Source organism: Engraulis encrasicolus, chromosome 6 (genome assembly GCF_034702125.1).
Source record: "Engraulis encrasicolus isolate BLACKSEA-1 chromosome 6, IST_EnEncr_1.0, whole genome shotgun sequence".
NCBI lineage: Eukaryota > Metazoa > Chordata > Actinopteri > Clupeiformes > Engraulidae > Engraulis > Engraulis encrasicolus.
The window spans coordinates 961,618-973,786 of record NC_085862.1 but is presented as its reverse complement, the minus strand read 5'-3'; the positions used below and the strand labels follow the sequence as shown (position 1 = coordinate 973,786).

Sequence of the window (12,169 nt, the reverse complement as noted above, 5' to 3'; positions counted from 1 at the left end):
GAGCGTTAGTCGTTACCGGTCGGTTGCATAATAATGTAGAGATAGGTGATTTGAGAAATTTGGTTTCTTATCATGTGCTGACGCGTCCCACGAGTGGACCTCCAACTCATCTTGAGACAGGGTTGCCAAATGTAGCTGATAATACCCAGCCTAAAAAATGCTCAAAAACCACCTGGAGGCTCTAATTTATACCCAATTTGAATTAAATTACAGTATGTTTCTGTGAACACCTATAAATCTACTTAAAAACACGCCAATATCTTTTTTGTAACCCACAGACACTCAATTTATTGGGCGGGAAATCACAGTATTTGGCAACACTGATCTCGGCTCGAGGAAGTGGGCGTCTTCTTTCTCAGACACGTCACAGCTCGGCAGCCGCTGGCTTCTCTGATTGGCTGGCAGCACCAGCTGCAGCAGCAGTAGACAGAGGAGAGCTAGGGTTGCTAGTGCAGAATCAGAGGAACGCAAGCTGAGCACACTAGCTGTGGGGGGTTGATGTTGCAATATTCATACAAGCCGAATATTGCTTTTCTGAAGTGACACACACCCCTGATATAGTAATAATTCGTGACAGTTGACTTGGTTGTGGATAATAAGCAGCCGGTTTGCGTTTCTTCTGTTTATAACGCTGTTAAACAGATAGAAAGACAGAAAAGAGCGAGGATGTTGGTCCCCGCAGGAAGATAATGAAGAGGATCCGCGTTTTGTTGGTGTGCCTCATCGTAGCGCTCCTGTGCTGGTGAGTGATTCAACTTTCATATGCCTCACTCGTGACAAAAGTACACCTTACACCATCCACATATGGCAGCTCGGTGCGATAAAACACGTCCACGATATAGCAGGAAAGCCACTGTGGTGGCTGAGTTGTATGGAGTAGTGGCGCCTGGCTTGCCCACTAGCCAGCTAGCATTAGCCTACCAAGAGAGCTGCGTTTGGAAGGGGGATGGATGCGATTCGGTACAAAATGTACTACCAGTAGCTGCTAGTGGGAGGATGGCGACTGGAGCTAGACTGGGAAACAAGACATTCATTTTGGACTGCTTTGACTCGATTTCTACATTTGTGTTTGTTTTGTTTTCCGCAGTAAATTTCAGTAGTGACCTTATTTCGGCACAATGTGTAGCAACTTGATTTTTTCTTAGCTCTGGTTTTGTGATATTTTCTGACATCTCTGTCTTGACTGTTTTGTTTACATGTTCGTGTCAGTATTTTCTTTGCCTTGTTGACTACATACGGTACAAATTCAAATCCTTATATTATCATTACATGATCTTAGTATACGTATCAGTAAAATGAATGTTCAGTATGACGTGATTACTAACCAACTTACCAAGTTTAAGGAAAAATGGCACTCATGATGTTACAAGGAAAAGGAACAAAGCACGCAGTCAAGGTGTCAGCCTTTATGTACCATCTCGCACAATATTTACAATACGATACATGGTCATTATTTCCCTCAGTATGTCTTTGATCATCAGTAAGATCAATTATCAGTAAAACTGTTATCGACCAAGTTGATTAAATAAAAGGCCACTTGGGTTAGGAGGAAGAAGAAACAAAGGCAGCTAGGCTGGCACCTCCTCAACCTGCTGTCTAGAGTGCAATCTGCTCATAGTAAATCACAGATGATAAGAAGGACAAATCCCTTTAAAAATGCCTATTGCCTTGTCGGCCTCTTCTCCAGTGGGGTGAGTGGTGTAGTTTAGGCCCATCGCTGCCACCTGAATCCCACTGTGTTTTATTAGAGCAGGATCTCTCCCTCTGAGGTGTATACAGGAGTATTGGTGGACAGGTGGGGGATTATAATGTCAGTCCTGTGCTGTAAACTCAAAGACAGGACAGCCAGCCAGGCAGGCGTTTGACGCAGGCAGGCCTGTACGCACGCACGGTTAGCTACAAGAAGGTGATTATGGCCCCTGCTAGCTAGCCAATGCACCCCAACACTAGTGTACTGGTCTGGGGGGAGAGCTGGTAGACTTGCTGTTGGTCTCCCTTACTTATTAGATCCCACTTCAGTGAAAAGGTGTTTTCATTTGATTTTTTTCCAATATATTTCACTGTGTGTGTGAACACAGCACACCGCACCACAGTCTCATTATATTCAGAGAAGATAAACAATCTACTTATAGTCAAACAAAATCAATGTCCTTATAGTCAAACAAAAGTCAATTGTGTTGGAATAATTCAAGTTTTCATTGCATTGTCAGTGATGGATTTTATGTTTTATCCTGTTACATTATTACATTACATTACATGGCATTTGGCAGACGCTTTATAACCAAAGCGACTTTCAAAAGAGGACATAATCCTTAATATGAGACTCGTTTGTTGTACCTCATACAAAGTAATGTCATTTCTGCCCCGGGCTCCAACGCATGTCTCTCACTGGTGAGCGGTATGGAGAAGTAGGCGCATGTCAAAGTGGCTTTTGTCTCCTGCCAGCGCAGCAGTGTGAAGGGAGTGTGTTCATGTTGCTGCTGACATGTGTATGTATGTATGCTAAAGGTCAACTTTGAAAGTCAAAACTAAACATGCAGCTGTTAACCTTGAGGTTGAGATTTCCCTTCTTGTAAAAGAAAAAAACATTTTTTTGGAAGGGACATCTTGGAAGAATGAGACCTCAACAGTGTGGCATTGTGTTTTTTCTATATGCTGCTGCACAGAAATTTGATCCGCAAAAATATGTCTACAATGCGCACGTTTGTGTTTCCTCCAACAACATTTTGATATCTGACTGCTGAGTCATCTGGTAAAGTGAAGTTTCTCTCTAAGGGGATGAGTGATTAGTATAAACTAATATGCAATATCTAAGTGGCCTCTTCCCGGCGCTTTTCCAATCAAATTTGAGGATGAAAAAGAGGCCTGTGTCACTCGCGCTCTGTAGAAGACTTGCCCTCTCCAGTTTGACCTACTTACTCCTGAGTCTAGAGAGAAAGAGAGAGCAGAAAGAGCAGAGAAAGAGAGAGCGAAAGAGCAAAGAGAAAAGAGAGAGCAGAGTGACGTTGGGTTTTGGGGCCGTCTTCAGTCTGGGCCTCCAATGCTCCTCCCTCACCACCTCTGCCTGGTAGTAGAATGTAGGTCACACATGACATGTAAACCACGTACAGGAGACGGATGGGCCTGGCAGCTGGAGTGCGATGTGGGGATGGGCCTGGCAGCTGGAGTGCGATGTGGGGATTGGCCTGGCAGCTGGAGTGCGATGTGGGGATTGCGTATCTGTTGAGGTGAGATGCCATGAGCGGTCTCGCCTCGCCTCGTCTCGTCTCAGGTGAACGTTAAGCTCGGAGTGTGTGTGTGGTGGTTCCTCGGCTCCTTAGTGCCAAGTACCGGAGAGGGCTGCAGATATTCATGTTCCTCCACACACACGCTCATGTAGGATACAAGTAAACTACACCACACGCCAGGCAGAGACCAACACCACAGGCCCTTAACTACACCAGGCAGAGACCAACACCACAGGCCCAGTAAACTACACCAGGCACCAGGCAGAGACCAACACCACAGGCCCTTTAAACTACACCAGGCAGAGACCAACACCACAGGCCCTTTAAACTACACCAGGCAGAGACCAACACCACAGGCCCTTTAAACTACACCAGGCAGAGACCAACACCACAGGCCCTTTAAACTACACCACACGCCAGGCAGAGACCAACACCACAGGGCCTTTAAACTACACCACACGCCAGGCAGAGACCAACACCACAGGCCCAGTAAACTACACCAGGCAGAGACCAACACCACAAGCCCTTAACTACACCACACGCCAGGCAGAGACCAACACCACAGGCCCTTTAAACTACACCAGGCAGAGACCAACACCACAGGCCCTTTAAACTACACCAGGCAGAGACCAACACCACAGGCCCAGTAAACTACGCCAGGCAGAGACCAACACCACAGGCCCAGTAAACTACACCAGACAGAGACCAACACCACAGGGCCTTTAAACTACACCACACGCCAGGCAGAGACCAACACCACAGGCCCTTTCATATTCAGTCTACATTCAATAACAAACTCTTAACCCATTTCTGGAGTTGTCTGCAATGGAGCAGAGACATTAACCTCCCATTGAAATGCAGTAGTACAACACAACACATAACCTGTAGCCTACAGTGATTCTCTTATGGCAAACGTTTTGCTGTATAATAATCATGCTAACTGTATAATTGTGATGATTTCATTAACTATAATCAAGACCAGAGTCTTATCATCTCAACTATACCGGTCCCTCACACCCAGTGCAGAAGTAACTTAGGCTACGTAAGACAAGCCCTACAGTATATCCAGAAGTAGGCTACGTAAAACAAGCCCTATATCCTCCGGGTCTTTCTCCGTGATCGCAGTTGAACCCTGAATACCTGTACAGACACATCACATCACATTACATCACATCACATTACATTATTGCCTGTACAGACACATGCCTACTGAAGAGGAAGGAAGACGCCTGCTACCCCTCTTTAGCACTGTTAGCTCATGCAGATAATGTATCTCATGCTATAAGTTACTATTCACATTTGACTATGAAACCTGCTGGTTAAGTGGCGCTATTGTCTGAATAGTTAGTTACTAGGCAAATGGAATAGAACTCTTCTTATTGTCACTAGAGAAATGGAATAGAACTCTTCTTATTGTCACTAGGCAAATGGAATAGAACTCTTCTTATTGTCACTATGCAAATGGAATAGAACTCTTCTTATTGTCACTAGGCAACTGATTAGAACTCCTTATTGTCACTATGCAAATGGAAAAGAACTCATATTGTCACTAGGTAAATGGAATAGAACTCTTCTTATTGTCACTAGGCAACTGGAATAGAACTCTTCTTATTTTTACTAGACAAATGGAATAGAACTCTTCTTATTGTCACTAGACAAATGGAATAGAACTCTTCTTATTGTCACTAGGCAACTGGAATAGAACTCTTCTTATTGTCACTAGGCAAATGGAATAGAACTCTTCTTATTGTCACTAGGCAAATGGAATAGAACTCTTCTTATTGTCACTAGACAAATGGAATAGAACTCCAAGAACTACAAGCACAATGAGAAAGGAAAACTCCTCACTTACAGCATCAGTGCAACATATACGTATACTATTTACAACACAGGATAGAAAAATAACTAGCGTGGTGGCGCAAACAAAAATGTGAACTGAGATGAGGGTTAATGCTAGGCTAACACATTGAGAGGTGTGTCTGTGTGTGTCTGTGTCTGTGTCTGTCTGTGCCATGTCTGTCTTGGGAGCCTGGCCGTGCGATGGAGAGTGGCGAGAGGACAAAGGCTGCTGTAGTGACCCTGGTTGGGATTAGTGGTCTGTGAGCCGCCCGCTGCCGCAAGCCTCCTTTCTCCTGCCCTCAGCATATGCTACTTCCCAACCAATAGTAAACCTGCAGCATGTGTCTTCAATCATGTTTTGTGTTTTCAGAAGCACTTTAAAATTTGACCATTTGAAATTGAATGGTCTTGAAACAGCCTGGGAATTTGTCTGTCAATGTCTGCACTTGTGAGCAAAACTACTATCAGGTGTTTCTTCCATTTTCAACCTGAAGAGTAAGAATACCTGCTGCTCCCACTGAGGCACATACATATTAAGTTATATATACTCCCACTGAGGCACATACATATTAAGTTATATATACTCCCACTGAGGCACATACATATTAAGTTATATATACTCCCACTGAGGCACATATTTTACATATTAAGTTATATATACTCCCACTGAGGTACATATTTTACATATTAAGTTATATATACTCCCACTGAGGTACATATTTTACATATTAAGTTATATATACTCCCACTGAGGTACATATTTTACATATTAAGTTATATATACTCCCACTGAGGCACATACATATTAAGTTATATATACTCCCACTGAGATCCATAGACATATTTACTCCCTCTGTCTGCTCCGTGTCCTGACTTCACTCTTGTCTTAAAAGCTCCTTTCCCAAATTAAACTCTTGCAGCAGTGCATGTTTTAGCAGACTGGTTGAAACCCAACATGCTGGTTTGTGGAGCTAGTCGGAGACACAAAAGCAGCACAAGTAGTAGTAGCCCCCCCAGCAGCCCCCCCAGCAGCCCCACGAGGCTGATAATAGTAGTAGCCCCCCCAGCAGCCCCACGAGGCTGATAATAGTAGTAGCCCCAGCAGCCCCACGAGGCTGATCCTGATCACTAGCAGACCCCCTTTCCTCCCGCTCCAGCATGTGGGGTTGTCAGCCAGCCTAACCTCTTTGTTACCATGGAGACCATGGTGTGTGGGAAAGGCAAGGGTTAACGGATTCACAGCAAACCCACTGACCCAACAGGCTGAAGCTACTGCTATGGCCTTGTTGTGTTGTTGTGTGTTATGGTCCTCTTATTAAATAATGAAGCTACTGCTATGGCCTTGTTGTGTTATTGTGTGTTATGGTCCTCCTATTAAATGATGAGTTTTGTAGAGAACGCTGGTGCTATCAGGTGAAAAAATACACAATCAAGGAGGTAGAGAATGTGCGCACATCAGTGGTACAGGTGCTGGACAAAAGAAAGTAACTGAGGTAATAATAGAAGTCAGCAACACTGTTAATGCTCCCAGTGATTTATTTCCACAAGGTTGCACTTGAAAAAGGACGAAGGTCCGAAACGTCATGCAAATAAATCACTGGGAGCATTAACAGTGTTGCGGACTTCTATTGTTTACTTCAAAAAGCACGATCACCCGCGATCACCCACCCTCACCCACCCTCACCCACGATCACCCACCCTCACAATGAGGTCAGTTCAATAGAAATGAACTGCAGATGCTTTTTAAACTGGTAATCGGGGCTCGACATCACGCCTTTTTAAACTGGTAATCGGGGCTCGACATCACGTCTTTTTGTTCACTCACTGGCCACAGTGGATAGTGGTGGTTTTCCCAATTTACTCTCTCCATTGATTGGCCGGTTTTGTTATCAGTTGTTTTCCTTTACCTTGGGAGTGCAGGAAAGGGTTAATGGCGTCAGGCAGGGTGAACCCACTGAACCTCATCTAGGCTTTATCCTCCTATGGGCCTGTTGAGGCATTATGGCCCCTTAACCTCATATAGGCTTTATCCTCCTATGGGCCTGTTGAGGCATTATGGCCCCTGAACCTCATATAGGCTTTATCCTCCTATGGGCCTGTTGAGGCATTATGGCCCCTGAACCTCATATAGGCTTTATCCTCCTATGGGCCTGTTGAGGCATTATGGCCCCTTAACCTCATATAGGCTTTATCCTCCTATGGGCCTGTTGAGGCATTATGGCCCCTGAACCTCATATAGGCTTTATCCTCCTATGGGCCTGTTGAGGCATTATGGCCCCTGAACCTCATATAGGCTTTATCCTCCTATGGGCCTGTTGAGGCATTATGGCCCCCTAACCTCATATAGGCTTGATCCTCCTATGGGCCTGTTGAGGCATTATGGCCCCTTAACCTCATATAGGCTTTATCCTCCTATGGGCCTGTTGAGGCATTATGGCCCCTGAACCTCATATAGGCTTGATCCTCCTATGGGCCTGTTGAGGCATTATGGCCCCTTAACCTCATATAGGCTTTATCCTCCTATGGGCCTGTTGAGGCATTATGGCCCCTGAACCTCATATAGGCTTTATCCTCCTATGGGCCTGTTGAGGCATTATGGCCCCTTAACCTCATATAGGCTTTATCCTCCTATGGGCCTGTTGAGGCATTATGGCCCCTGAACCTCATATAGGCTTTATCCTCCTATGGGCCTGTTGAGGCATTATGGCCCCCTAACCTCATATAGGCTTGATCCTCCTATGGGCCTGTTGAGGCATTATGGCCCCTTAACCTCATATAGGCTTTATCCTCCTATGGGCCTGTTGAGGCATTATGGCCCCTGAACCTCATATAGGCTTTATCCTCCTATGGGCCTGTTGAGGCATTATGGCCCCTTAACCTCATATAGGCTTTATCCTCCTATGGGCCTGTTGAGGCATTATGGCCCCTGAACCTCATATAGGCTTTATCCTCCTATGGGCCTGTTGAGGCATTATGGCCCCTTAACCTCATATAGGCTTTATCCTCCTATGGGCCTGTTGAGGCATTATGGCCCCTGAACCTCATATAGGCTTTATCCTCCTATGGGCCTGTTGAGGCATTATGGCCCCTGAACCTCATATAGGCTTTATCCTCCTATGGGCCTGTTGAGGCATTATGGCCCCTTAACCTCATATAGGCTTTATCCTCCTATGGGCCTGTTGAGGCATTATGGCCCCTGAACCTCATATAGGCTTTATCCTCCTATGGGCCTGTTGAGGCATTATGGCCCCTTAACCTCATATAGGCTTTATCCTCCTATGGGCCTGTTGAGGCATTATGGCCCCTTAACCTCATATAGGCTTTATCCTCCTATGGGCCTGTTGAGGCATTATGGCCCCTGAACCTCATCGAGGCTTTATCCTCCTATGGGCCTGTTGAGGCATTATGGCCCCTGATGGAGAATATACACTTTACCCTCGTATAGGCTTGTTTAATGGCCCCTGATGGAGAACGTCTTTGTAGAGAATACCATCAGGTAAAACACACACACACACACACACACACACACCAACACACACCAACACACACACACACACACACACACACACCAACACACCAACACACCAACACACACACACCAACACACACACACACACACCAACACACCAACACACCAATCACCAACTCTCACATCTCCACCTTCATCAGTTTGCCACCTCTATCTGACGGAACAGCTGATCAATAATCCCTCTGACTTCACTCAATAGAAATCGACTCCCAATGCATTTCAGTTGCCAGTTGCTCCTTTTGGCTGTTTGCTTTTGTTTTTGTTTTTCTTCCTTTCTTGAGGCTGTTCTTGTTGTTTTGTCTTAACCGTCTTCCAACTTCATGGTGTGTTGTTGTTCTGGACTTTGTCCATGTCCTTGTGTTTTCTGTACAGTGTATAGTGCAGTGTCTCTCAACAGGGGTGCCGGGGCTGATAAATAAATTATGTAATAATAATACATATTTGTATAAATTGATAAGTTAATGTTAGTCAGTGGAATCTTTCATCTGCCATTTACGCACAATAAAGTAGATATAGGTCGCCCCAGTCAGCTGCAACTGCGAACGTAGGTCGTGTGACGTCTCCAAATGTGTTACTTTTCTAAGCTTGTGTGGTATCGGATGCAATGCCGTGTTACGGCTTGTTGGTTTAGGGTACCTTGAATTTTTTTATGAATTGAAAGGGTGCCCCGCCTGAAAACAGGTTGAGAACCACTGGTATAGAGTGTATGTGCATTTGGGGAATGTTTGACTTTCCCAGTGACTTGAAGATGGGGACAGGAGGCGGGGCCTGTACCTATATGTCCCCTCACTGAGTAAACATGCTTTATGCCCACACACACACACACACACACACACACACACGCCTCCCCTCCCCTCCCTCTCTCCTCTGTAAGTTACCGCCCTCCCTCCCCTGACCTTGCGACGGGGCCAAAGGGCTTAATGTATAGTCAGGTTTCCAGAAGACTATCAGGGACGTGACATGAGGGCCCTGTGCTGCCTGCGTGGCATCTCGAGTGTTTACCCATAAAGCTGAACTCTGTACCTGGAGCGCCCGCCCGCCCGACCGGTTTGATGATTATCAGCTCGTGTGAAGGCTATATGGTGACGACGACGTAAAGACGTAAAGAACACAGTGTTCCCTTCTTAGCTCCCAGCACAGGGCAACTAGACCACGCCAGGCCAGAGAAGAGCAGAGCAGAGCGCTGACGAGGCAAGGAAGTGAAGACACTTAACACACACACACACACAGACACACACACACACACACACACACACACACACACACACACACACACACACACACACACACACACACAGACACACTCGCCTGGGTACATCTCCCTGTTTGTTTGTAGACATCACGTGTATGCTGCAGTCAGAGATGGTACCATTCCGAAGATGTGATTCAGTTCTGTTCAGTTTCATCTTCTGAGTAGCATAATGCAATAACAACATGTCTATTTATGTCTGATGGATTAGGGGAAATGTGAGCAGGAGAGCACATAACATACTTCCTCCATCTGTATGGAGCTGTGAGTTGTTTACATTCTCCTCTCTGGGTGTTTATGATGCGTTCTCTTGTCCCCGTTTACTCCGCACCCTTGGCTACGAACTGTAAAAGATGTTTTCCATCTCTCCTCTTCCCATCTCTCCTCTCCTCTTCCCATCTCTCCTCTCCTCTTCCCATCTCTCCTCTTCCCAAAGTCCAACGTGTCAGATTGTATCCCTTCCCTTGAAATGGATGACGGCAGTAAATATTATTAATATCAAACTGGCCCTTCCTTAGACCTAAAAACCAACCAGCACCAGAGGAAGTGGAGAGAGTAGAGTAGTGGGGTGACCACAAAGGGATGGAGGCCATTTTGTCTGCTTGGGGGCCGGAGTCTGAATATTTTATTGTCTTTGGTTGAGGTGTGCAGTGCACTGTGAGTAACTTATGTGCTGAGCATACTGCTGTGTGTAAGGGGGAGAGAGAGAGTAAATGTCCTAATGCAGGTATTATGTGCTGAGCACAGTGCTGTGTGTAAGGGGGAGAGAGAGAGCGCACTGTGAGTAACTTATGTGCTGTGTGTAAGGGGGAGAGAGAGAGCGCACTGTGAGTAACTTATGTGCTGTGTGTAAGGGGGAGAGAGAGAGCGCACTGTGAGTAACTTATGTGCTGTGTGTAAGGGGGAGAGAGAGAGAGCGCACTGTGAGTAACTTATGTGCTGTGTGTAAGGGGGGGAGAGAGAGCGCACTGTGAGTAACTTATGTGCTGAGCATACTGCTGTGTGTAAGGGGGAGAGAGAGAGAGAGCGCACTGTGAGTAACTTATGTGCTGTGTGTAAGGGGGAGAGAGAGAGCGCACTGTGAGTAACTTATGTGCTGTGTGTAAGGGGGAGAGAGAGAGCGCACTGTGAGTAACTTATGTGCTGTGTGTAAGGGGGAGAGAGAGAGAGAGCGTTAATCATGCTGAGCATACTGCTGTGTGGAAGGGGGAGAGAGAGAGCGTTAATCGTGCTGTGTGGAAGGGGGAGAGAGAGAGAGCGCACTGTGAGTAACTTATGTGCTGTGTGTAAGGGGGAGAGAGAGAGCGCACTGTGAGTAACTTATGTGCTGTGTGTAAGGGGGAGAGAGAGAGCGCACTGTGAGTAACTTATGTGCTGTGTGTAAGGGGGAGAGAGAGAGAGCGCACTGTGAGTAACTTATGTGCTGTGTGGAAGGGGGAGAGAGAGAGCGCACTGTGAGTAACTTATGTGCTGTGTGTAAGGGGGAGAGAGAGCGCACTGTGAGTAACTTATGTGCTGTGTGTAAGGGGGAGAGAGAGAGAGAGCGTTAATCATGCTGAGCATACTGCTGTGTGTAAGGGGGAGAGAGAGCGTTAATCATGCTGTTGCAGTTAAGATGTGTGTTGTGCAAGAGTTATGTTGCGGTGGCCGGGTGGCCGCTGTCTGACATATCTGTCGTCTTTTGTTGCCCAGATGTGAAAGTTTTGAAGTGTTATTTTGGTCCTGGTTTAAGAGCCAGTACTGTATAAGATCTCAGGACATACAGGAAGTTCAGGCACCAATACAGGTGATGTCATCATCATCAAGCAGCACTGTCATTTACAACTCAATCATCAGGTTTAATTCCATTATCTGATATGGTGATAGTTCAGTACATGAATAATGCATATCAGCTGGCATATCAGGCTCTTGATATGAGATGACTAATTAGTTATTGACTGCAGAACTGGGAGTGGGGCTGTCCAGTGCTGCCTGTTATGTGTGTGTGTGTGTGTGTGTGTGTGTGTGTGTGTGTGTGTGTGTGTGTGTGCATATTTGCAGGCTGGTGAAGCTTGAATCGGGACTGTTTAGACCTATGTGTTTAAAGACCCCTAAAATTACACACACACACACACACACACACACACACACACACACACACACACACACACACACACACACACACACACACACACACACACACACACACACACACACACTGCAAGAGCAACAGAGATGCCCTGTGTGTCTCCTCGCATGAGGGCCCGTGTGTGTGTGTGTGTGTGTGTGTGTGTGTGTGTGTGTGTGTGTGTGTGTGTGTGTGCTCGCATGAGGGCTTGTGTGTGT

General features: G+C 46.1%; 1 protein-coding gene across 1 annotated transcript in view; it reads left to right on the top strand.

Moving 5' to 3' along the window:
* The first annotated feature begins 458 nt into the window (after positions 1–458).
* suco (SUN domain containing ossification factor) overlaps positions 459–12,169 on the top strand; it is a 119,903-nt gene continuing 108,192 nt past the window's right edge. The window contains exon 1 of the mRNA XM_063200347.1: positions 459–742. Within this exon, the coding sequence (XP_063056417.1) occupies positions 690–742 (53 nt within the window). The 5' untranslated portion in view covers positions 459–689. The remainder of the gene's footprint in view (positions 743–12,169) is intronic.